Source organism: Vigna umbellata, chromosome 11 (genome assembly GCF_029865625.1).
Source record: "Vigna umbellata cultivar VRB3 chromosome 11, Vumbellata_1.0, whole genome shotgun sequence".
Taxonomy (NCBI): Eukaryota; Viridiplantae; Streptophyta; class Magnoliopsida; order Fabales; family Fabaceae; genus Vigna; species Vigna umbellata.
The window spans coordinates 3,542,409-3,570,068 of NC_142175.1; the positions used below are offsets into that span (position 1 = coordinate 3,542,409).

General features: G+C 30.7%; 2 protein-coding genes across 4 annotated transcripts; one reads left to right on the top strand and one right to left on the bottom strand.

Moving 5' to 3' along the window:
• The first annotated feature begins 7,584 nt into the window (after positions 1–7,584).
• LOC124828659 (RHOMBOID-like protein 1) lies at positions 7,585–13,272 on the top strand. Of its 3 annotated transcripts, none has more exons than XM_047302014.2 (6): positions 7,585–8,052; positions 9,538–9,701; positions 9,926–10,089; positions 10,190–10,449; positions 12,106–12,232; positions 12,900–13,272. In XM_047302014.2, the coding sequence occupies exons 1-6, from the start codon at positions 7,739–7,741 to the stop codon at positions 13,020–13,022; spliced, it is 1,152 nt and encodes a 383-aa protein (XP_047157970.1). In that variant the 5' UTR covers positions 7,585–7,738; the 3' UTR covers positions 13,023–13,272. The 3 variants fall into 3 exon arrangements, with proteins under 3 accessions (XP_047157970.1, XP_087958369.1, XP_087958370.1); XM_088102243.1 differs by lacking the exon at positions 7,585–8,052 and adding an exon at positions 8,781–9,365; XM_088102244.1 differs by lacking the exon at positions 7,585–8,052 and adding an exon at positions 9,400–9,417.
• Positions 13,273–25,937: 12,665 nt separating this feature from the next.
• LOC124828660 (metallothionein-like protein 2) lies at positions 25,938–27,272 on the bottom strand. The gene is made up of 2 exons (XM_047302015.2): positions 27,112–27,272; positions 25,938–26,388 (listed from the first exon to the last, which is right to left on the bottom strand). Exons 1-2 carry the CDS (start codon positions 27,171–27,173, stop codon positions 26,223–26,225), a joined length of 228 nt encoding a protein of 75 aa, XP_047157971.1. The 5' UTR covers positions 27,174–27,272; the 3' UTR covers positions 25,938–26,222.
• Positions 27,273–27,660: the final 388 nt, after the last annotated feature.

Below are 27,660 nucleotides of genomic sequence, written 5' to 3' on the forward strand. Positions count from 1 at the left end.
GAAGAACTTAAGTTTGACTCAAAACATATACAAAAGATTTGCAATCACTTTTTTCTTCTCTATTTTATATAAATAATATATTTGTGAAGAACAAAGTTTGATGAAACTTTTTCAACAAGAACAAGAATAAGTTCTTATAATCTTAGTAATCCTTAACCTTGTATTTGTGTGGAAGAATATTGTTCCTATCTGAGGACAACCTAAAAGAGTGTTTATCATCTTGTTTTTGTCTTATGATGTTATCCACTTTTATTTAGTAACTATGTGATCTTTCAATCACATTATTTATAAACTCAAGTTTAGCCAAGAATGGTTGCAGTCTAAACAATTCTCAGTTCTAACCAAGAGTAAATGCAGTCTAAAAAAAAATTGGTTTTATCTAAGAGTGATTGTGTTCTAAATAATATTCGATTTTAGTTAAGAGTGATTGTGATCCAAATAGTAGTAATTCTTAGCCATGAATGACTACATTCCAAAGAATACTTTATTTCAGGAGTGATTGATTATAATAATACTTCATATTAGCCATAAGTGATTTTTGTTCCAAATTGCTCATGTTTAGTTACGAATAATTGTGTTCTAAATAATACTCATGTTTAGCTTGGAGTGGACTAGTCCAAATAAAACTTTCTTTATAACTTGTAACATTAGCTTGCTGTAGTGGAATCTTAATCATATCGGTTGAGATCTAGACATAGTCTAGGTTTATCGGACGAACCAATAAAAAAAATATTGTATAAATCTTTCCATCTCTTATTTTCTTCATATTCAATGTTATTAACCTGCATCTAACTTAAGGATGCGAGTTTTATGAAAATAAGTTTTGAAAAGAGTTTTTGATAACGCATTTGTCAAACTTGTAGTTATGTCTAACATTCTTCATCAAATGTTACTTATAAAGAAAAATGGTTGACAGTATGTCTATAATAGTATAAATTTTGTCTAATAATTTATTAGATAAAACTTTGAAAAAATATTTGATAAATTTTAATACACAATTCAACCATTTCTTTTTATTTATTTGACTTTTATTTTACATAAAAACAATGACTGATAATGCAAGATAACATAAGTAAATGGGGGAAGAGGTAAGGTAAGACAGTGACTATTGTTGATAGAGGGAACAATATAAGTGCTAAACCCAATCCCTGATGTGTTTGGTTTCTAATGATGACAACAAATTGATTGTAACAACACATATATTTTCATGACAACAACAAAAATGTGTATTTGTGATTGATACATATGTTGGTATGTAAATGTTTCTTTATGATTGATACATATGATGATATGTTGTTTGGTCTGCGTATTTCTATGATCATAGTTGTGTTTAAATCTACTGCATGCATACTAAATGTTTTTGTGTTATAAAAGCACAAACACAAAGCAACTTTGTATGAAATAATCGATTGCAGTGATGTTGTAATCAATTAAGTTCATCAGGTAGCTTATGTTTTAAACTATGGCAAAACAACAAATTTTAACCGATTACATTAAGTCTATAATCGATTAAAACTCGTGTCATTGCAAACATCTTTTTGAAATGTGCTGTAATGAGTTTTGAAGTGAAAAAGTTTTCAAAATTTGTTTAAGTGTATAGCTTAATTGATTACACTGTTTATGCAATCAATTAAGTCTGTTATTCTTTGAAAACTGTTTTCATGCTAAGTCATAATAGTGATAACGGTCATATTTTCAAATATTTTGACTAACATTTATTAGCAATCGATTACATTAAATGCGTAATCAATTAGAATGGTTTTAATTGTAATTTTGTTACAATTGTTTTAATTGTAATTCTGTTACAACTGTTAAATTGTATAACCGACTATATTACTTACGTAATCGATTGAAATGCGTCTGATATGAGAAAAACTGTAATGATCCATTATGCTCTGTATTAAGAACTTTTAACACTTTGATCATTTGAGAACTTTCATATCTGATATCAAAGAGTTTTAGAGAGATTTTGCAGGTGCACAAAATTGCTCCAAGAATCAAGATTCAAAGAAAGTGATACTCTTGAAGGATTCTTGAAGAACAAGTTGAAGCGCTTATTGGCTGATCAATTTCTGCAAGACTAAGGTGTATTATTTTCTGATCATATTTATTTTTTATAATCAAGGGGATTGTTGTTTCCCTGTGCACTGGCCAGGAAGAAGAAGGTGAGCTTCTTGGTACTTTGAGAAGAGTCTCAAAGGGTTGCTGCAGTTAAGAGGGTTGTTCTTCTGCAGGTTGTATTTGCTATATTAGATTGGTTTAGTTAGAGAGGTATTTTACATTTGAGAAGTGTTCTCTATAAATCCTTGTTGTAAAAACTAAAATCTTTATAGTGTAAAGTCTTTCAATCTCAGGTTGATTGAAAGAGACTGGATGTAGGCATTGAGACCGAACTAGGATAATTGTGTTGTGCAAATTTAAAGATCATCTTAATTTTCCAGAAAGATTTAAAAAGAAAGAGTTTTTATCAATTACCAATTCACCCCCCTCTTGGTAACAGAAACTTGTCATATCTTTTCTTACAATTATCTTACAAAATATACACAACCTTATAGGTTGGCTTAGACCCTTAATAGTAATTTGAATAACTTTTTGGTAGCTCCAAGAAGACAAAAGAAGACCTTCTAAGTTGCATAAGAGTGACAAAAACCTCAAATTCCCCTTAATTGTAGTATAAGGACTAACTTGAGCATAAATCAAAGGAGACCTATATTTTAGTAGCTTATTTATGCTATGTTAACCATGAAAAACTAAGCAAATGATAAGGAAAAGGTATACACGATATTACAAGATATTATACACTTTAAAACATTGTAGAACGAATCAATAAAAGATTTAAAAGCAAATCAAACAACAATGCAAATGCATGAGTGGTTTGTATGACATGTTTATGATGGAAAATGATGATTTCAATGCTTGGATGACGTTGTACGAGTGAAATGCGAATGGTTAAGATGTAATATAACATTATAACATGAATGAGACAGGACCTAGACTCTAGATCTACCTAAAACAGTGCATAAATGCAAAAAAAATAATTGTTTGGTAAAATGTCTCAATGAAAACATCATTTGAAAACATAATTTGTACCAACTGTTCGAGAAAATGTATGTGAGAACTAAATATCATAATTATGAAATGGAATTGATATTGAAATGTTTAAATGAATGTATGAATGGAAGATATATGTTTTATAATTGCCAAAATATGTAGAAATCACAAATTCACTATGTGAAATGAAATTTGATAACAAAAGAACCAAATTGCTTTAACATGATTTTTGACAATAAATGTAAATTGTGCACTTTGTAAGACCTGGAAAAAATTAAAAATAATTATAAATAATATTTGTATGAATTTACTATAGTTTAAATGTGTTGGATGAATGCATGTAATATTATAAAGGTGATTGTTAATTTTGTTATGATGTTAGAGAACTACAAAAGGGATAAAAAAGGATTATATATTAGTTTTAGCATCAATTATTACTTTAGGCACGTTGGCCCAATGGTGGAAGTGCTAACCCTGACTCTACATACATGCGAGGACCAACCTTCGAACCTGGGTTGCTGAGTGAGGAGAGGGCTGAGTTTTGCTAGACTACGACCTAGGATTGTTGGACGAGTTGGTCTAGGATGCTGAGCTCATTAGACCGAGCTGTGCCAGACCACTTCCTATTAGACGAGCTGGTCTAGGATGCTGAGCTCATTGGGTCGAGCTATGTTGATCTAGATACATGAAAAGCTCGACCAATAGTCCAAAAGGACCTGTTTCACGTTTTTTTAATTTTTAAAAGGTCCAAAACGATATGTTTAACTTTAGTATGTGTATTTATGGATTTGGGCCAGACTTGGGACAGGCTTTAAGCCTAGTTTAGGTGTATAAATACTAAATTAATGAGGGCTAGCCTCATAATTAAACCTAGCTACCTTGAGGGAGTTTGCACGGAAAGAGAGAGGGCTTTCGGGTTTGTCATACCAAGGTCTAAAAGTTGAAAGTGTTGGAGGTTGAGTAAGGATAAATGTTTGCTTGGAGTAGAGGTAAGAGGAGCTAGCCTTCAATGTCTATGTTTGATTAATTATGTATGGTCGGGAAGGTAAGGGCATGCATCATGTGTACTGTGTCATTTGTTTTATTCGTAAAATATTATGAATGGTTTTATGGTTTCACCTGTTACATGAATAGGAGACATGATTTTATGTATTATATGGTAACTGTATTTGATAATTGTATTATTATATGTGTTTTTGGATGTTAATGTTGTTAGCTCACCCTTCCATTGGTGGTGATGATTTTCACCTGCGATGATCGTATTTATACATGAACAAATGATATTACAGAGGATGATGTTGATGTTGTGTAGATTGATAAACGAGTGGAGAATTATTTTCAGGGTTTTAAAATGTTTATTTCTTTTAAATAAGTTATGTTAGAGAATTTTAGTACATTATTTTGAGTTGCATTGAGATTGTTAATTATTTTCGCAAGTTTTAGTTAATTTCATTATAATGTAATACGTTTTCAAATTTTCACTATATTATAATGTTATCAAAATTGTCTCTTTTTTTCCTAATCAATACGATTTTTTTACTTACTCTATACTATAATGGTATCAAAATTGTCTTTTTTTTTTCTAATCAATACAATTTTTTAATTACTTCTCATAATAGTCTTATACAGACATTTTAACCACTCAATCTAAAACTAAAAACTTTCAATTATAGGTAACTTTAACTCTTCAAAACTAATTAACTACCTAAATCTAATCCAAAGCTTATGTCCAAAAGCATTGGCTACAACAGATCAACGGGTTGTGTGAGAAGTGTCCAATCGGCTTCCAACTAGCTGTTATAGGTTGCCTCAACGTCACATCCAATCTTCGACAAGGTTTAGCTCCAATATACAGTTGTCCTCTTCATCTCTAATGGCCAAATGTAACACTCCTTCAATATGTCGATTGTAATTGGCTAATTTAATAAAAAATACTTCTGATACCACCATAAATAATGAAAAATTAAAACTTTAATCGAAAATTATTAAAATTATACAAAAATAACAATTAATCCAATTACAACTTATAATATTTTTTGAAAAATTATAAAAACAAACTCCATTAATGTCTTAAGAATATTTCAAAAATCTCTATAATATTCCCCATTTGTCTTCTCACTTTACACAATACCATTATCATCTATAACATCATCTGCTCCTTAAAACAATATGAGTTATTTGATAATCACACGAACACAAACAAACTAGGGTGAGCTACCAATAAACAATACAAAATAATACACAATAACTGCACTCACCCACACAATTCAAATAACCCAAACAATTTATTACAAACATTGAATCTCAACCACATTCATTAAAACAAGAAGTCGAGTGTCGCCACTCTAGTAATGCAAAAACAATTATGTTATTCTTCCATAACCTATCGTTACACAAGTTGTTTACCAAAATAGGACGATTCGAGTCATTCTACCATCACATCAAGGACCTGTCTCTCCTGCTCGTTAAGGACTTACTAGTAAAAACTTCGATGCATCGCACACCAAGCACTATACTCAGTAATAAGTTGAAAACTTACGAGTGAAACGTCCTATCTTGGTCTTGAAGAGATGTAGACCTGGGATATCTTGACTTAAAGGTGCATGGTTATGGTTGAAGATCGTCCAAATTTCACGAAAGATGGTAATCTTATTGGAAATGCAATAGGAGTTCACTAAGTATAGAAAGAAAATAGCTGAATAGATGGATGTGTTGAGGCAAGAGAAAGCCAAGGTAAAAGGGGACGTTGAAGGAGGTGAAAATGGAAAGGAGAAGGAAAACCCAAAGAACATTACTTTTATGTAGAAGACTACATCTCATCCTCGGTACCAAAAACTGAAGAAGGGAGTGGTGACAACAACACTAAGACTAGAGGCACGCCGAATACCTTACTCATATTTGGAGGAAGTCGTAGGGATCCCTTTGTTGATGGTATTATGGAGACTCCCCTCCCTACAAATTAGAAGTCTTGATAGGCTGACATTATTTTCAATTACTTTTGGAGCTTTTTGAAATTTGCTTTTCATCATGTTTCTTGATAAGAATGTGTGGTTTTAGAAAATCTTATTTAACCCTTAAACGAGTGACAAAATGTTCTTAACCCTTTGTTCACTTGAATGTATTTGGGGAGAGTGATTGAGTGGATTTGAGAGGATTTGAAGATAAATATTTTTGTTGTTTATTTGAGTGAATTTGGAGGTAAGTGAGAGTGAATTTGGAAGCAACGTTTGTGAGAATTAGTATAGGATTTGATTGATGTGACAGATTAAAAAAATTTACTTCCAAATCCACTCTCACCTACCTCCAAATCCACTTAAATAAATAACAAAAAAAAATTATCTTTAAATCCTCTCAAATTCATTCAATCACTCTCCCCAAATCCATTTAAGTTAACAAAACCTAAAAGATGTTATATAACTTTTTCAAGATCAAGAAATATCTTTGTAATCTACTTCAAATTACTGAAAAGGATGTGAGGTGTTACTATAAAACATTGAAGTTAGTTGTAGTTGAGAAATAAAAGAACGTGCCCGATAATGAATTATTCATCATTTGAATTTGCCACACCTATTTAACATTCGACATATTTTCTAGTGAAACGCTATTGACTTTTAATCCATTTTCATGTCTACATTTGTCCCAAACCTAAAAGTTGATGTGAAACATTTACGGTGATTAAATTTAAAAGACAAACAATTTACACTTTAGGCTTAATATATATATCAAAAATGTTTTTAATCCTTAAACATTAATATTAATTAGAATTTGTTTATCATAAATTTTAATATAATTTAGTTCTCAAACTTTAAAAATAAATAAATATAATTTTTATAAGTAAAAGTTTTTTTATGTATTTAAAGATATTTCAGATTAATATTTTAACTTTTTAAACCATTTTAATACTTTCAAAATTATAATGTAAATACAGAATACATTCAATACATAAAAAGAAATTGACGGATTTGGAAAAATATTAATTTTAATTTTATATCCAAATTTGGAAACTGGTGTGTTAATCTGAACCTATAGTATGATAATTGTATCATTTTCTCATTCAAATTATATTTTCATTGATCATGCTTATCAATTAATAAAATTATATTATAATCTAAAGTTAAAAAAAAACTAACTCAACGGTGTATATATATAATATATGTATATATATATATATGTATGTATATATATATATGTATATATATATATATATATATATATATATATGTATGTATATATATATATATATATGTATGTATTAAAGATTTAACCAAGACTCTTGAAAAATAGTACTAAGCTTTTACCCTTCAAGAGTCATCACACTATACACTGATGAAAAGGAAAGTCACTGAGTAATATTTTACCCCAAGAGTCATTTTCCTGAGCCCGAAAATAAGAGTAAAAATTCAAAAACCACAGTACTCTTATCTGAAACCAAAAGAAAAATTTCTTTTTTCTTTGCTGAAAATGAGAACATTCTGTAGTACGTTATCCCCGTTTTGCCAAAATTCATTCAGAGATTATAAAAAAGAGATTTCCATGTTGAACGATAAACAAATACAAATAATGTACAAAAAGTCCACCCGAAGTGGTTGAGCTAAACCTCCCATTTTCCCTTCTTAAAATCCTTACATCACCTTCCTCTGACTCGATCCATTCCACTCCCAAACTCTTACCAAATCAACCCACATTCATGCCCGGAGAACCACGCCCCTTGGAGATCCACCTCAGGGTCAATTCCAAGAGAAGCAACGCCAACATGGTGCACCCTGTGGCCGTGGAAACTGTGTACCCGGTTCAGCCCCAGAGACAGGAAGTCAAGCATTACCGCAAGTGGTTTCCTTGGTTGATACCTCTCTTTGTTGTTGCTAACATAGTTTTGTTTGTGATCACTATGTATGTCAACAACTGCCCCCAGAATTCTGTCTCCTGCATTGCCACCTTCTTGGGTCGCTTCTCCTTCCAGCCCTTCAAAGAAAACCCCCTCTTGGGCCCTTCATCCTTGACGTGAGTCAGTTTTTTTATTATTCTTGTCACTCTTTTGATTCATAGGAATTGAACAAAGCTAATTTTTTTTTTACTACAATTAACACGCGGTTCAATCAACTCTGTTCGAGATCCCATATAGATAAGAAAGTTTTACTTTTACATCATATAAATGGAGCAATCCTCATCTCTTGGAAAGCTGATATTGGAGTATTGAGTTAGCCTCAAAGTTCCCTTCTTAAGAAACTCAATTAGAATCTTGTATGTTTTTGTTTTTGCAAGCTTGGATTTTTGGTCGAGCTATGAGACTAATTTGCGTTGGTGTTACTCTGGGTTTAATGAGTTTTGTGAGCCTGTTTATGTTTACTTTGGGTAAATAATTGTTTATTTTTCTTACTAAAATGGGTTTTAAAAAGTAAGTAATTGTTTTTAAAGTGTTATTCAGTTATGGATAATTGTACCAATGTTTTAAATAGTGATCTTTGATATTGCAAAAAGTTATGGATAAAAAGGGACCGGAATCGTTATGATCTTGATATTAGGAAAAGCTGTGGACAAATCTGGCTGCAATTTGTGGTTCAATGGAAACCTTGATGTTGTGGTTGTAATTGCGGTTGGGGAAGTGGGGACTTTCCTTTAAGACGTTTAATTGTATTGTTGTTACTCTTATTAATGTATTTGAATATTTCAGTACTTTTTTTTTCATTTAGTTTATTTCTGTTATTGTTTAAGTCTCACCGTGATTTTAAGCCTAAGAAATGGAGAAATGTTACTGTCTCTAATTCTCTTTCGTTTTCATTAAGTGTCACGATAAAAATGAAGTGTTTGAAAAAATGTTTCTGAGATTCGTCTTTTTAAAATAAGAAAAAAAAATGAAGGAGGGTGCAAACAAAGGAGAATGAGGGAGAAATAGGAAAAGATAGTAAGGAGTTAACTCTATATGATAGTGAGGAAATTAAAAAGAGCATGAAATGGAGATAAACATGCCAGTTACTTAAAAAAAATCAAGAATAAAAGTGTCCAATAAAAAAGGGAAACCAAAATAGAATATCACATAGTAATTGTTATAGATCATAGATTGTTAAAGTGTTGTTGGCTGACTTAGATACCTTAAGTAATATATTGAGTTTGAGAAAACGTTTTGAGAAGAGAGATTTTACTAGAGATAACTAATATTAATGTCCTTGTGATCCAAAAATCATAGATGACAAGGCAGAATGTTTATCTTGCGAGGGGAAATTGGCTATATGGATCACATGACATCATTGGACTTCTTAAAGACCTGAGTTATCCTTGTTGAGATATCAACAAGTTTTAATTGCTTTGGCTATTAGGTGTTTATGATTATATACTATTTAAATTTATTATCGCATAATGGTGGTGATGGTAATGATGTTGAAATAGTACTGAGATTTATTTGTGTGGTTTTCATTATCTGATGAGAAATTTGGATTATGAATTTGACTGTTGCTGGAATTGAAGATACGGGATTTGATTATTGTTCAGGTTACAGAAGATGGGGGCTCTTGATGTGAGCAGAGTGGTTCATAGACACCAGGGGTGGCGCCTTATCAGTTGTATGTGGCTGCATGGTGGGGTTTTCCATCTGTTGGCAAATATGTTGGGTATTCTAGTAATTGGAATTCGGCTTGAGCAAGAATTTGGGTTTGGTATGTATGTGTGATGATGTGACATATTCAAGATTAAGGCTTGTTTCATTTTTATGTGGCTTGTGATTATCAGCTTCTGTCATAGTAATTTAGATTGGATCTCTCTAAAATTTCCCTTTAGACTTTAGTTTCTCAACTAAGATGTGTGCTTTTCTTATGTCATGTTATTGTTTACCTGGTTTAGCTCTAAATTCTTAACTGATTCTTCAATACTTGTGAAACAGTGTTTATTGGACTGCTATTTGTCATATCTGGATTTGGGGGAAGTTTGCTTTCTGCTCTTTTCATCCAGTCAAACATTTCTGTGGGTGCTTCTGGTGCACTTTTCGGCTTGCTGGGAGGCATGCTTTCGGAACTCATTACTAACTGGACTATATATGAGAACAAGGTGCTTGTTAAATTGCTCGTTTGAAACTGTGAGTGTTTCAAAAGGAGAGAACATCTTAAAAGCAACCTACTGACAATCAAGGTTTTCTTTTCATGTGAAGCTGGCAGCACTCCTCACCCTTGTGATCATCATCGTTATCAATCTAGCAGTGGGAATTCTCCCACATGTGGACAACTTTGCTCATATTGGAGGCTTTCTTACAGGATTTCTTCTCGGATTTGTGTTTCTGATACGTCCCCAGTTTGGATGGGTTAACCAACGCTATGCTCCCCTAAATTATTCTCCAGAACGAGCTAAGCCTAAATTCAAAAAGTATCAGTGCATCTTATGGGTCCTCTCTCTTGTCATTCTAGTTGTTGGGTAAGCATTCTTTAAAGTGTCATTTTTTTCAAGATCAAGTTGCTCTTTGTAATGCATGATGCAAGGAGAGACTTAACATAATTAACCCTGCTGACATATAACATGAAACCTGGACTTTCCTCTAGATGTTGGGGTAGATGCAGTCTTGGTTTACCGCAGGTAGTAAGAGGTTTGGATTCAGTTTGTAGTATACTGAAAGAAAAATACATGTACCTTGACAAGCCAAGTTGTATGCTTTAGGCAGAAGCTAGAAACATATCAAACCCATAAAAATTCTGCTCTTACATTTACTGTATATTGAAACTCAGTTTCATGATTTTAATTAATTTTACAGTCATTTGTAAAATAATTGTTCTTGCTAATATTAATTAGATAAATGGCTGGTGTGAAAAAGGAAGATTCTTTTAAACAATTATTGTAGTTATATGCAATTTTAGAAAGACTAACTGCAATTTCTACTTGAATCTCTGAGGACTATATAGAACTCAAACATGTGATTCCAAGTGGCACTGATGAAATGAATAATGTTAAACAGATACTAGATCGTAGGTTTTTGGCAACAAAGCTAATATTAAAGTTCTGCAGAAAAGATCACAACACGAACCATACATTGATAGATGGTTCTTTTTATATCGTGCAAAGCTGATCTATTTAATACTCACTGTATTGTTGTTATTGATTGAGTGGAACCATATACTTATATTTTTTTAATAGTGAACAAATTGTTGATAGCATTGGTAGATGAATATCGTATTCATCTATTGTAATCTCCTTTAAATAGTGGAGTAAACTCGTTCAAATGGTGGTTTAATTCAGTGTTGTTCAATGGGGAGTATGAGTACAAAAGTGGTTTAAGTAAATCAATGAAAAGTTTTGGTCCTATTGATATATATATATATATATATATATATATATATATATATATGAGAAGGACCCTAAGGTCAACCCATGAAAATAGTGTTTAATGCTTCTTGAAAAATTTGTGGTAATGTTTTACTGGCTTGAATGACATCAGAATTTCCCTAACAACCTTTTCAGGATTGTACTAGGTAAGAATCTACTGCTTACAGAAGCAGAGGTCACAGAAGATAAAATGTCACCAAATATAATTAGAGATGTCTTAAATAATAAAGATTCAAACGAAGCTTTGCCCTTGCTCTTAAAGTTACAAGTTGATTACACCATGTTCACAGGATGTGTTGTCGCTGAAACTGGTCCAGATTCTTCTCTATTGATGTGTAGTCGGTGAAACTGAGTCCAGATTCTTCTCTATTGAGTTTTTGGTGCTGTCTCTATGTTGAGCATTCAAAATACACTGATGGACACCAATTTTAATGTTTTAAAATATAAAATAAACTTTTTAAATATACTAACATCATTGTATGTTGAAGACTCGGTAGAAGGACAGCACAAAAAACTTAGTAAAGAATTTAAATTCGTGAAACTCTATACACTGGAGTGGATGCATGCTTTTTAGTTGTTAATTGCTAAAGAAATTTGATTGCTTTGAAACTCAAGAATTTTAAATACGATAGGAATTCTCTTTTCAGAGCTGTGCCTGCTCCCTCATTTTATTTGTATTCTTGTGTTTTTCCGTTTATTCATATTTAATATAGACCATTTGTTCTGTCCATGTTAACTTTTCGTATGTAACAGGCTTTCTGTTGGGCTTGTCGCGCTTCTCCGTGGTGTTGATGCAAATGACCACTGCTCCTGGTGCCATTATCTGTCTTGTGTTCCAACGTCAAAATGGAGCTGCCATACAGAGCCATCATATTGTGTAGTAAGCATTTTACCTGAAAGCTTCTTCTCATGAGTAATATCATATCCTATGAATTTACATATTTTACATCTCACACCGTTTCCATGTATTACTGTACTATTATTGTACAACATGTCTCAACTATTTAGCGATCTGCGAAGAAGAAATCATCTTGGTATTACCATCAATCGAACACATGTTCCCAGATTAAAAATGTTTTTAGTTCTTACAAACAGGGCATATGTTTGTATTTAGTCATACAAAAGTTGTCTTCCTTTAGTCTATCTCATTTATGGAAATGTATTAGATGTAGTCCTTGATCATCAGAGAATATTGTTTCCTTCTGGTCCATTGTTTGTTCATGGAAATAGAGAACACATCTGACACTTTTCTATAAACTAGACAAAAAGGGATTAAAAAATATTTGCTTCAATGTTTTTATTAAATGCAGCTTTTTGTTAGAGATCTCACTGACATAGATAAGTCAAATTTACCGTATATAACTGTTCAAATCTCTTACAAACAATTTTTATAAGGTTAAGTTAGATTTTGTGTTCAATTTTTAAGACTTTTTTATCATCAAATTCCAAAACTGCCTTGTACTCATTAACAGTTTTAAAATGTTGTTTTCTGTTATTTTTGGTTCTTAATGTATGGTGTTAATGTTGTTTAAATACTACTAATGCAGTCAAATCAGCTTGGTAACCAGCTGAATGTAACATGCTCAAGCAATGGTAAATCCAGTACATACTTCATGCAAGATCCAACCAGTTCCCAGATCCAGCAACTATGTACTCAACTTTGCAGTTGAGTTCTTACAAAAGTGATGATCATTGGAAGATGTTCATCTGTCCATAGTAGTGTTTCTGGCTCTCAAACAAACTTCAGTGCTCTTTTATTTATAGACACGATTAGAAAATATTCATTTTGCTTTTGTAGATTTGTTCATTTTCCAGTGTATATAATATCGATTGATTTTCTATTTCTTTACTACCTTTGTGTGAGATCAAAGATACAGTTATTGATGATTAATGTATCACCCTAACTCCTGTTTGCTAATAGCTTGTGATTGCATTACAAATTTAGCTTAAGAAAATGTTGTTAAGAATAGACTGCATTTATGATTAATGTAAGCTAATTTAATATTAGTTAACGCTAACTAATCACATAGAGTTCGTTTAATTTTTCAATATACTCTTGGAAAAATAAAAGTAGTCGAAAAAAATGGAATAAATTATTTCATTTACGAAATTAGTTTATGCATTCCTTTTTAGTGCAGAGTATGCATAAATAATTTTTTTTTAGAACTTGATATATTAGCTAAATTATTTCTCATAATATTCACTTTTTTTCCTTCTCATTTTTCCATTTTTGTTTTCCTTTGTTAAAATTTAACCATAGCATAGAAAAACTTGTAAAATCCAAAATTTCACTTCTCAACAAAACCCTAGTCTAGCTTCCTCACATTTTCCCATTGTATATTTGGCATTTTTTTCTCCTTTTATTTATGGCCTAATGGAGGGAAAATAAAAGAAAGAACTCCCCTCTCTTCTAACAGTTTTATTTCGTTTTTTTTGAGGTACAATTTTCTAAACATTAGTCTAGAAACCTGCATTTTTCTCTTATCTCACTATGTTATAGTGAGAATGTTTACTTAATATATTTTATTTAAATTACGTTTTAGAAAATATTTATTTTTTAGAAATGTTTTATATAATGATAAAAATATATTTATTAATTATTTAAATTTAGAAAATAAAACTTGACATGTTGTAAATATTTGATATTTTGTGACACTTTGTTCTATATATACAGTGTATGAATAAAATTAAATAATAAGTTTCTTTATTTAACATATCTATTAAATATCTTATATTTTCAAAACATATTTCTAAAATCCAAAAATTCTAACAATAGTATCAAAGTTATCATTCTTATGGGACGTGTGGAATGGAAGAAGAAAATTTCTCAAGTCATTTTTTTCACGATTTGATAATGCAAACTTATTTCGAGAGGATATACTTATAGAAAGTTCTAGAGCAAGATGACACCTTTGATTTCTTGCTTGAAAAATACCATGGCCCAAATCAATATGCAAAAAGAAAAAAAAACAAAGAAGATAAAGGTGAAGTCAAATTTATTTGTTGGTGTTTCACAAATGATCATCACTAAAATCATGACCTTCAAATCACCTAAACAAATTTGAGATAAACAAATTTGAGATTATTTGAAAGGAGAATATGAATTAAAAAAAAAAATTTGAGATATGAAAGTTTTGATAAGAAAGTTTGAGTTACAAAAAGATGAAGAGCCTAAAATAACTAAGGAATATTAAAGCGTAGATATTGCTAACAAGATAAAATTATTGCATAATGTATTTTCAAATTCCAGTTATATTGAAAAAAATTCTAGTAATAATCCCATAGAGATACAAAACATATGTTGCTTTTGGTGAATATAGTGAAAACTATGTATGAGACTAATATCCCTTATGTTGAATATACACATATTGTCCTCTATTTATAATAGAAGAAATATGGATTAAGCCCAAAATACAAATAAGAAATAATAACAAACTAGCTAAAGATAAAAGATAAAGATAATATATCTAACACTCCTCATCAAGCCGGTACATACAAATCGTATGTATCAAGCTTGTTACCAATATAATGAATAAAGACTTAGTGAAAATATCTGCTTCTACACTTGAGTGGCACACTAAATTGTTAGTGATTTGCAAAAACGACAAAGAAGACAAAATACCAACCCAAAAGACTCCCCTAGAGAACCAAATTCCGGAGGTTGCTCCATAGAAATTTCTTCTTGCAAATCATCATTGAGGAATGCATTGTTGACATCCAATGGATAAAGTGGTCATTGTTGAAGAGCCACCATGACTATAAATAAACTGACAAAAGCCATCTTTGCCATAGGAAAAAAACATATATGAATAGGTCAAACGTAATGGTGACAGAAGGGAGGCCAAAAGAGAAAGCAGTAGAAGAAGTCATTGATGAACAAAAGCGAGAAACCTTAAAAATTCAAGATTCTCCAATCAAGGCACCTTAAAGAGGAAAAAGAGCGACATCGACACTCTAAATAGCTTCATGAGAGGAGACAAGATGTGTAACCACACACGACAAACCTAAAAAAAGGAAAAAGAGCGACTTCGATGCTCTGAATCGCTACCTGAGAGGAGACGGGACGTACCACCACGCATGACGGTAAAAGGAGAAAATCCACAACTTCAAAAGGCATTAATAGTGCATAGGATCTCCGATGAAGGCGTCGTTGACGGCATGGTGGTCGCCTGACCGAGACTATCACAATCATGTGATCGTAAGTTGAAACTGAAACTTCGGTAGTGACAACGATAGACAGTGACGCTACCAGTAGCGATAGTCGGCGCTGCCGCCGACAATGACAGGTGTAGTGACAGAGGCAATAGAAATTTTTCCTCAAAAGAACTAGGCTTTGATATCATGTTGAATATAGTGAAAACAATGTATGAGATTAATTTCCCGTAGTTGAATATACAAACAGGGTCGTCTATTTATAATAAAAGAAATATAGGTTGAGCCCAAATACAAATAAGAAATAATAACAAACTAAATAAAGATAAAATATAAAGATAAGATAAATATAATACATCTAACAACTTTGTTGAAAAACAGGAAAGATTTATCGACTTGTACTTTGACAGAAGTGATACTTGTCTTACAAGGACAAAAACAATGAAGATTAATGAGAGAAGGTCATGCAGTTGAAGGTATTTCCGTACCAAATTTCATTAGTGAATTATGCTTAACTTTCCATAATTTTCTCAATTTTTCTATTTGGGCTTAATTTGACCAATAATTCATATTTTAATTAATATGAATTATTTGAGCTTAATTATTCTCATTATTAGTTTAAAGGAAAATTTTGGAATTAGAATTGGGAGTTTAAGAGGGTTGTCACATCATTTATTACTTTCCACATCAACATTTGTTTTAATTTCATTTGTAATTTTATTTCTTTTTATTTTGGGTGAGAATTGAATATTGGGCCATTTTTGGTGAATTAGTAAGAGGCCCAAATGAGGGATGGACCTAGGGTGAAGTGCCTATGCACTATTCTATTCTCATTCTCTATTTTTCCTTGGTGCTAAATGTAGAACAACTGCTCTTATTTTTAGGTTTCCTTTTTCGTTTTTATGTTTTATATAAATTTCATTTTCATTCCATTTACATTTTGTGTGTTCTTATTCTCTGTTTATTTTTTCAATTCGTTTACAGTTTCATTTTCCCTAGTTTTCACTCCAATTTCGTTGTTGTTCTTGCTTTTGCATTTCACTTTCGTTTTCATTTTCATTTTCGCATTTCAGCTTTGCTTTCATTTCAAATTTCATTTCGTTTTACTATTTTTTGTTGTGCATTTTCGTTCCAGTTTCTGTTGCTATTTCGTTTGCCCCTTCCTTTAATGTTAGTAGTTCGTTCTGCTGTATTTAAACCGTTTTAATGGTAGCTTGAATCTGTTTGGTTGGACATTAGTAATATGTTTGAAGTGAAGAACAAAAGGAACAAATACAACCAAAACAACAATACATATTTTTTCATCTTGATCCTATTGCAAGAAAAATAATCACCAAACACAAACAAGTGTTGGTGGAGGCCAGATGCAAAAGGCCACAAATTTAGGAAATTAGGACATGTTGAAAAGATAAATATGAAAATCTCAACATCCTCAAGAAGATGTCAACATTTTAGAGGGGAAATTAGAGGAGGAACTACCTTTTGCAACACCATGTGTTACAATCAACAAATTCATAAAATGTTGAATTATAGATAGTAATTGTACAAATCATATGACTAATGGCTAAGAACTTTTAAAACAACTCAACAAATATGATATTTGTAAAGTAAGAATTGAGAATGAAAAAAACTTGTTGTAAAGAAACAATTGCAATTAAAAATCATTTAGGTGTCAGATTAATTTTTTACATCTTATAGTTTCTTAAGTTAATAAAAGTTTGTTAAGTGTCACTCAATTGTTAGATAAAGGTTATAATGTGTCCTTTAGAAACAAACTTTTTGTTATTTAAGATGTAAATAACAAAAAAATATTCAAAGCTCCTATGAAAGACAAAAACTTTGCTTTGAATTTAAGAAAATAAGAGTTGACTACCTTCTTAAGAAAATAAAATAGAAAAAAGATCAAAATCAAAAGAAGATAGATATATCTTTAATAAGTTTGATGTCTAAGTGAAGAAAGTAGATAAAATCTCACGTTCTAATATTAGTAAAAAGTTGAATGTCATTATCATAAAATTTACAATAGACAAAGAAGATAACGTTGATAAAAGAAAAAATTGAATGAAGAATGTCAAATAGAATGAAAATGTGATTCCATATAAAAGAAAACAAAAAAAGGATAAGATTTACAAGTGAAAAAAATGGAGGAAGGAATCAATTATGGAAAATAAATTTGAAATTTGAAATACAAATAAACAAATATTAAGATAAGGAGGAATGTTTAAAATATTTGATTAATATTTATTTTATTTAAATTAATTTTTCGAAAAATATTTTTTTAGAAATATATTTTATATAAATATAAAAATATATTTATTTATTATTTAGATTTATAAAAGTATGATTGAAATATTGTAAATATTTGGTAATATTCTATGTACAAAATTCATAAGTAAAATAAGATAACAAATTTCTCCTTAAAACACATTTCTTATTATTTTCAAAACAAAAAATGTCCCAACATTAGTCTTGAAACTTCCACAATAAAAAAGAGAAGCATCCATTTTTTTTATCTAGTTGTGTTATAAAACCGCGTCTTAATTAAAGACACAAATGGTTAGGAATTGAAATGCGAGTAGTAAAAAAAAAAGTTGAATGACGTATATAAAATTAACAGAATAATTAATTTTGGATGGAAAGTGATATTTTATAAATTGATTTATTTGGATACTACGTTATAGATATGAATTTTATTTTAGAATTTGTCAAAAATTTTCTTTTCTGTTGCTAACAAAAGAAAACCTACTGGACTTTGGTTATATATGGTGCTTGGATTCATTTTAAAAGGGTAGGGAATCATATATATCGTGGCCAAGGTATAAATGCAAAGGTAACAAACATGGTATCAACAACTTTAATACAGACATCTATGGATGCGAAAGGAACCCAAATAAGAAAGTAGACAACAAACGAAAACATTTGTGATGAGAAATAAAGTGAAGTGCTCTTGAGGACGTCCATCATGGAGAACTTTTATATATATATATATATATATATATATATATATATATATATATATATAATATATATATATATATATATATATATATATATGATGAGTCACATTGATAGATATCATTCACTTTTACACTTGCCAATATATGTAATTTTATGAAAAGTGTATATCTTTACATTTCCAATCACCAATCTTTCTTTGATTCTTGAATAATGGGTTCTACAAAAGTTCTTACATCTTTAATTTCAACAATAATTTATTTGAAGTTAATTATTTATAGAACATGGAACTATAAATATATAAAAAGTTAACAAATTTGTCTATACCATTATTTTGAAAAATATTTTTAAAAAAATTATATAATTTAAAAAATAGTTCAAGTAGTAAAAAATAAAATAAATACATTAATTGAATTAATGATGGTATTTTTAAAATTGGGCCTTATGAATATACTAATTTAAAGTTCAAAGCATAACAATATCAATATTCGTAACCTCATAATATTGTAAATTTAAATTTAAAATGTCATAAGTCATAACAAATAAAAGAAAATTATGTAACCAAGTTAATATGATATTAAATGTAATTTTTAACATTTCAAAAAAAATATATGACAAGTAAAACTAAATAATTGGTATAACTATCAATTCCTAAAATATTCACTTATGTTTTCATCTAATTCAAATATGTGAAGAGCAACAGAAATAATACGAAAGACACAAATTTTATTTAAAACATGATTGATGTTCATTTGTAAAGCACAAGTGTTTTATCTCTCAAACGATGTGGCACTATGATATATTATTTTACATTGGATATAAGCATTTATATGATTAGATGATACACATATTAGATTAACATTGTACTGCACAAATATATATATATATAGATAGATAGTCATTTTATGTTATATGGAATGTTCATTTTCTGTATAATCTAGAGGATTCACTTCAAAACTTTTATCCTCAACTATGTCTTCAAAAACAATATCAAGGTACTTCACCAACTTATTGACACTTATTCTATCAACTCTAGAAAAAACTATTTACTCACTACAAATTTAAGCCTTATATGATTTCAAGTAAAAGGCTCATTGATCAAAACATGATAAGTCTGAACAAGTTATTGAGATGTTTCTTGAAGAGAAGAATTGCATTTAAGGCCTCTTCAGTGCCAAAACTTTTCAATGTAAGGAAGGACACTCAAGTGAGTCTAAAGTCAACTTAATGCCTAGAGAATAATTCGTGACAACTATTTATCTTCCACAATTATATAAAGCCATCTAAGAAGAAGAAGACAAAACTTACATTGTATAAGTGTCAAAATGTTGCAAAAATATTTGTGCACCTAAATAGTTTTGTAAGAACATTTTTCGTGTTCATTTTAGCAAACTAGTAGAATGTGTTTAACCTTGTATACGTTGAAAGGCAATATTCCTCCTCTCTAGTGAGAAACTTTGTAATATGTTGATCACTATTCAAATAATTTATCCATCTTAGTTAGGAGTATTTGTTTGATAAAGAATAATCAGTTAGTAACCAGAAGTGACTATTGTTCAAATAATAATTATTTGAGCTAGAAGTGGGTTGTTTAAAGAATATTTGGTTATGCTAAAAGTGACTTGATGAAAGAATACTTTACTAAATCAAAATTGAATTATTGAAAAAAAAATACTTAATTAATTAAAATGGGTTAATCAGGAGTGACTGCAATTCAAAACAATACTTAAGGGGTTAACCAAGAGTGACTAAAAGTTCAAACAATACTCGAGAGGTTAGTTAAGAGTGATTATAGGTCGAAATAATGTTGAAGGAGTTAGTTAAGAGTGTCTACAAGCACAAATAATACTTGTACTTTATAACATTAATTTGCTTAGTGAAACATAATTTGTTGATTGAGAAACTTCATAAAAGTTAAGAATTTACAAATATTGTTCACGTAACAATTATTTGATAAAATGTACCAAGACTTTGTATCCAAGTTTTAACTTTGGATCACATAGCTTTTTTTTTCATGCAAGAATGCACGACTCGTCTAAACTGTTACTTTTTGTAACTTTACCTTTTTAAATCAATAGTGTTTAACATGTTATGTTTTCTTTTGTGTTTTAGGTTTAAGCTTTTAGAGTGTTTTTGTTGAAGACACTATCTTGACATTCTTCGTTTTCCCGAGAGTTTAACCGAATACCCTTTGAGTATAGTAAGCTTACGCATTTAACATAACTTTCTTAGACGCTTTGACTTATCAGTCGTTTAACATTGTGTCTGAGTATTTTGATTTAGGTGTTTTTATGTTTTCTACAATCCTAAGAGTTTTCTTAAGAGTTTTTTGTGTTGGGGATTTTTGAGCCTAAGTCTTATACTTCATCCTATGTAAATTTTAGATTCTTATTTCGTTTAATGTTATTTTATTAAACTTCCAAACATGACAAGTCCATCATTAGAGGTTGTACGTTTCTTTTGTTCTTCGATGACAAGTCCATCATTAGAGGTTGTACGTTTCTTTTGTTCTTCGATGACAAGTCCATCATTGGAGTTTAATTCTTCTTCAGGATTTTGTTTTTCAATTGACAATAACTTCACTCTCTTTTCTTCTTCCTATTTAGAGTGTTCGGGTTGAGGAAGCTTGATAATCCTACCACTATTAAGGTGTTGTATTTGCTCTATTAGATAGAGTGATGAAGAGTTGGACATTGTTTCGATAGATGAGGTTGGAGAACGCTGAGCAACTGCACTTGTTCTTCATCTCTCAAGACCTCACAATTCTTTAGGCCTCTATCTACTTCACTAAATCCTCTCTTGAAACAGTTCATAGAGAGCCATTCCTTTTGTTCAACATTTTCATGAAGGGGTGCTGCTTTATTTTTCCTTTCAATTACTATAAGCTTTCTTTCTATAGGGGGAACTTTGTTGACTTTCTTCACTTATAGTTTTCTTTGCTTGAGGTTCCCAGTGTTGAACTTATGGCCTCTAACTGCACCATTCACTAGTATGGCATTTCTGACTAGGGTTGAGAGGGAGGTTGACATCAAACGATTCATAATCCCTCAATGTTGCATTATTCTGGATCAGGCAAGGATAATATGTCTAAAAATTGTAACCATTCATTCCTCTAATACAACCCATCAAATTAATCAAGTGAGGAAGATTGAATGAAATACTAATCATCATATGGTAGATGGAAAATCTACCCAGTTTTGTGATGTGGTCATGAGCATTATTCTTGTGGAGAAAGGTCTTAGAGCAAACATGTTGAAGTATCTTTGCATGTCGGGTCAAATCCTTGTAGATTAACTTTATACCAACATATTCTAGTTTGAAGTTTTTCTCGTAGAGTAGCTTTTCAACTTTTCTTTCTTCTTTGTACACTATGTCCCAATTATCGTAGAAGCAGTTGTCCACTCTGGGACACTCGGTAGCCTTGGCTATGGTCTCAATGTGGATAGTTACTTCTTGTACTAGAATTTTCGAAATAATTTCTTTTTTTCCTCTTAGTTCCATATTTTTCTAGAACTAATAGATAAGTTATGGTAGGATGGGAGAATCCCATTCAAAGAAATGGTGAATCCCTCACAGAGTCTGTCACACAATATGTCATAATCGTGGATTCTCACTTCTTTGTGATTAGTCCAGTGTTCCACATAGATTCTGATTCCTTTGTCCATTGATGAAGTAGAGTAGATGCTCTCCTTTCATTAGAGAATACTTCCTCGATAGTGATAACTTCTTCCGCTTGATCAACCATGATTTCTTTGAGGTTCCCTTTAGAAAATTGAGGTTTTTGAGGATAGGGTTAAGAATGCTCGAGGGACACGAAGAATGAGGTTTTGGTGATCTTGAGGAATGCGAAGGGTTTAGGCTTGGCGGTTGTGATGTGAGAGAATGAGGTAGGTTTAAGAAATTGTATTTGTCAGAGATTTCAAAAAGAGCCATCATTACTAATTTTTAAAGAGTGCCACACGCCAGACTATGACGTGGAGGGTTAAGTTGTGAAAGGAATTATGTTTTGAATGACGTGTCAAGTGTCATTTGTGACTTTGTTAAACATGGTTTGTGCCTACGCTTGCAATTGCTTATAGGGAGTTTGTATTAGATGATATCAAGCATGATGTAACTTAGTTTGTATATCCTATACGATTGACTCTCTAGACGCTTTATGAGTGTACTAGCATGTATTGCATCAAATTCTTTCAACTGTTTTCAAACTTAGAGAGCTAGAACAATTTAGTGCTATTTTTAATTATCTCTAAGGTTTTTGTGGGTTCTAATTAAGACTCGTGGGTGAGTTTAATGTTTCCTAAATGGTAAGGGTGTCTAGACGCTTGTTTGATGTTGATCAATTTTCTCTTTTTGAATTCTATATTGATGCATTTAGTGTGAATAGGTGAATCACATGCACAAACACACACACACACACATATATTTACTAACCAAGGTGCAAATAATATTGTGCGATATGTTATTTTACAACAGAGGATGGTACCTTTTTCTTCCTCAACTTTTGATTTTTCCTTTCTATTTCTTTGCTTTGGTGATTGCTTCCCACTTCTGACTCATCTAGCTTAGGGATGAATACCCTTTTTCTGTTGTGTACTGTCAAAAGCCATTTCCCGAGTCTCATAACCGGTGTCTCCACTCAATCATCCAGCACATTAGGGAGTTTGAGAATTTGAGTGTTTGGTACTCATCTAACCTTGTATTCTTTCTTGTTGATTGTGTTGGCTATAGACTTATCACATAGTTAGAGTGTGAATTTGGGAATGGTTTCTTTTGATTTTGTAACATGATTCATTCTCCTGTTGATGTTTCTGATGTCTTCTTGATACGTATGTATTGACTTCTTTTGATAAGCGTTTTCAAGCCCCTATTTTCTCCATATATTTTGTGTAACTTGTCAACTAGTATGTGGTTATCTTGTGTGAGAAAGTTGAGACTTTTGGTGTCTTTTGCCCTTGTTGTATCCTTGACCAATTCTTTGTGCTTCAATATCGATTGGTCGTTTTCTCTTCTTGAGATAGCCAGTTCTTCTTCTGTATTGTGAACATTCCTTTGGTGCTTTTCTACTTTTTCTTTGAATGATGTGAGTTCTTTGTTTAATTCCCTTAATTAGTATCTTCATTCTTTGACAGGCTTTGACCAGTTTTGCACATTTTGCTAGAATTTTGTCACAAGTTTTAGTAACCGAATCTAGATAAAAAAAAGTCTATTCCACCATCATTGTCTTATGAGTGATACATGAGATCGTCTTCTTTTTCTTCAAGGATGTTGTCAATGCTCTTGAAGTTGTGTTGCTCCTTGTTAAACAAGTTGTTGTAGAGATGATAGAGACCATCAAAGTTACACCTCTTGTTTTTCATATTTCAGGATCGTTTCCTCGAGTTATGCTAAGAACTAACCTTGCAAGGTTAGCTTTGATACCAATTGAAGTACCTGAAAAACACTAGAAGGGGAAGGGGGTTGAATAGTGTTAATAGAAAAATTCTTCTCACAACCTTCTAATATAGTACATTTGTCGAGTTTTGAATTTATTAAATGAATACTCAAACGCTCAACCTTGTAAATGATTCTGAATGATAATTTCTTTGGACATGTTATTCAGAATGTACACTGTAGTATTTATAAGAACTTCCTCAGTTGAATAAGAATCATTTAGTCTGGAATTTTCTTGTATATAGAAATAAAAATGCAGTTGTAGGTTTTATGAGAAAAGTGTTTAAACAAAGGGTAAACAACAATTGCACACATATTTTTATACTGGTTCACTCCAACCAAGCTACATCCATTCTTCTTCGCATAAGACTCAATTATAATCTTTAATAAGATTACAACTGAGTATTCATACCACTCTTGGTCTTCTTAGTCAACAAGATTACAACTAAGTGGGTTTTTTGTGTGATTGAGTGTGTTGTTGTTGTTAGAAGAAATTATTCATTCTTTGTATGACTCAAATGAAGTGTTTTATTCCTTATGTGATTCTAGGAAAGTGTCTTTCATCTTTGTGTCTTCAAGAGAGGAGTTATCTAAACCTTACGTTTTTTTGTATGATTGTAAGTTTGATTTATTTTTAGTGTTTGAGTTGATCTCACTTTAGAAAGACTAACAAGAATGTATGAATTTTGTATTCTTCACTCTCTTTAATCTCTTTAATTTAGCCAAATTATCGAAATAAAATAAAATGTTTTAATTAAATGATAAATTTTAAAGACAATTTTAAAATATCCATTTTTATCAAACAAGTCAATTTACTCCCTTATTAGTTTTTGTTTAATATAATATTTCTCAACGACTCAAACAAAACAAAGGGAGATACGAAATTTTAATATCCTTTCATTGAGTAATTTTACAACAGATAAAAATAGTTAGTAATTAAGTAACTACTGATAAAAGTTATTGACGGACAATTCATAACACGTTACCTACTATTAATATTAACAAATCTTTAATAAACGAAAAATATCGGTTGATAATTTCATAAAAATTATTATTATCTATGGATTTGAATTCATGGATAAAATGATGTCATCGAGTTGAATCAAAATTACACTTTTTAGTTTAGGAAAAATGAAATACGGGAAATCAATTTCTAATAACTCTTTTTATCATTTCAATCTCCAACTTTTTTACTTTAAAAAATTTAAGTCATTTAATTTATTTTTCTCCTTTAATAATAGAAAATGTCTCATTTATCTATTATTCTTTTGATATTGTTATTATTCTTTTATCAATTCATATTTATTTATTTTTATTATTTAACTTTAAGTCCTTTCCATTAATTTTTACTCAAAATTTAAAATTTCATTTTAGCCTTTCATTTAACTAACATCCAAATTTTCATTCAACCTCTATCCCACACCTATTAAATAATATTATTTTAAAATATAAAATAATTTAAAATAAATCTCCTAGAGAAATAAGAATAATAATTTTGTTTCCAGTAGGTGTGATATAGGAGTTAAAAACTCAATAGGTGTTCATCAAACTTTTTCATTCATTAAATTATAATAAATGTATTCGACAACTTTGTTCTCTTATTCATGAGCAAGAAATTATATTAATTAAAATGGATTAAGAAAATTATTAATGTTAATATTTTTAAACTATTAATTATTTAATGTTTAATTTTCTTTCCATATTACATAGTAAGTAAAATACCTTATACAAATAAAACAGTTAAAAGCTAATAAATTTAAATTACTTAAAATAAAATAATTAAAAACAATATCAATTTAAATTTAATACAGTAAAATATCTAAAAAATCATGAAATTCTTCATTCAAATAGGAAGTAAAATCTCTTGTAATGATGTCAACCGGAGCAGAATGAAGAATGAGAAGAGAACTACATATACCAGAAAGGAAACAAGAAAGCTTCGTTTTTAGGTTTTGGCTTTCCTCCTTTTTATGTCTCCGCGTTTGATTTTCAAATTTGTAATCTCATCGCAAGCAGATGAGATAGCAATTAAAGAAAAGTGAGGTCACTTTTTAGAGATCAACATCAATAGTATTCCATTTATAAGCACATAGTGATTGATGATTCAAACTACATAATTTATATAAGCCAGAACAAACACAAGTGACCATAGCTTATAACACCCGCGACAAATCCCAGAGCATTTGAACTTGCAATAAGGCTAGCCATGCCCACTTTATTATGAAACTTCAAATCGAGTTGATTGAACACAACACAAACTTATTATTATTAAGTGTGTACTTTTCATACATATATTGCAGTTATATCTGCTTCAAGCTTTATATATCTTCACCTCATTTGCAGTTGCATGGGTCGCAAGTGCAGTTTGATCCACACTTGCAGCCATTGTCCTCAGCTGCAACTTCAGCACCTTCCAATTGGGGCTTCACAGGTCCAACGCCCAAAACTAGAGTCTCTGTGGCTGTGTTCTCGGTCATGTCAAACGAGTACTTGCTGCAACTGTGGAAAAATAAAAATAAAAAAAATCAACGAATTAGGTTCCTGAAAACATGTGTGAAAATAAAAGAGAAAGTGTCATTTTTTGGAGAGATCGTGTAAGAAAATCCGTGCAGAAAACAGAGAAAACGGAAAGTGTCACTTTTTGGAGACAATTTATCGAAGAATTTGGTACAAAAATATGTAACAATTATACTCAGATCTTTTTTTTACACGCAAGAAACTTGAAAGGTTACTCTATCTTATAAAATTCACTGTATAAATTTATATTAATTATATCCTCTAAAGAGAGATCTAGACTTATTATATAACATAAATTTACTTTAATTAATACGAGATATTTAACAAAACGGTCAAAGAAGAAACGATTCTGAAAGAGATGTGTATATATAAAGTCGAACCAAAATATAAACAAAAGTTTCCAACAAAAAAATTGAGATGAAAGAAACAGAGCTAAACTAATCCCTGGATTAAAGCAGCAATTCCAATCGCTTAGAAAACTGAGCACAGAAACTAATCAATTATCAATATCCACACAACTCAATAAAACGAGTATCCAGAAACCAATCAACACATTCCGTAAAGAAGAAAAACAAAAAGCCGGTTTAAGGAAAAGCACCAACAGATAAGAATTCACGTAGTGCAGACAACTTCATACTGAAACGCGGTTTAAAAATTAATTAAGAGATAATCAAACATATTAGAAAAAAAAAAGTGATTATATACCCGCAGTTGCTGCCACAGCTGCAGCTACTTCCGCATCCACACTTGCTGCCACAGCTAGACATTCTCAAAATGGAAGAAGCGAAAGGCACACACTGATGTAGAACAAAGAAATGGTTATTAGCTGTTTACTAAACTCACTCGAATGGGTTTAAACGAAGCGTGATCCCAATTTATAAGGAGTCGCCGAGAGTGTGTGAAATCTTGAACGTCCACGTGTCTCAATCTGTATTGGGCGCACAACTATGCTACGACTTTTCCCATGTCGACGTCGTTTTCGCACTATTCTTTTTCAATTTCTGTGGTGTACGATAACGATAATAATATTTCATGCTCTTGGAAGGATACGTATCACCATAAATGAGGTTGGTTTTATTAAAAGTTTGTTCTCTTAATTTCAAGCACTGTTTAAAAGCAATTTTAGTTTTCTAATTTTTAATTTTTTCTATCTTTATTTAACTTTTAATTTTTAAAATATTATGAATTATTATGAAAGTGTATTTTGTAATAAATCTATGCGTCTATTATTCTCTTTAAATTTGTGAAAAAGAA

Coding starts and splice junctions, on each gene's coding strand:
- LOC124828659 (XM_047302014.2), top strand. CDS start 7,739: ATGCCCGGAGAACCACGCCCCTTGGAGATCCACCTCAGGGTCAATTCC. Junction 9,702..9,925: donor TGAGCAAGAATTTGGGTTTG/GTATGTATGTGT, acceptor CTTGTGAAACAG/TGTTTATTGGACTGCTATTT. Junction 12,233..12,899: donor CAGAGCCATCATATTGTGTA/GTAAGCATTTTA, acceptor CTACTAATGCAG/TCAAATCAGCTTGGTAACCA.
- LOC124828660 (XM_047302015.2), bottom strand. CDS start 27,173: ATGTCTAGCTGTGGCAGCAAGTGTGGATGCGGAAGTAGCTGCAGCTGT. Junction 26,389..27,111: donor AGCTGTGGCAGCAACTGCGG/GTATATAATCAC, acceptor ATTTTTCCACAG/TTGCAGCAAGTACTCGTTTG.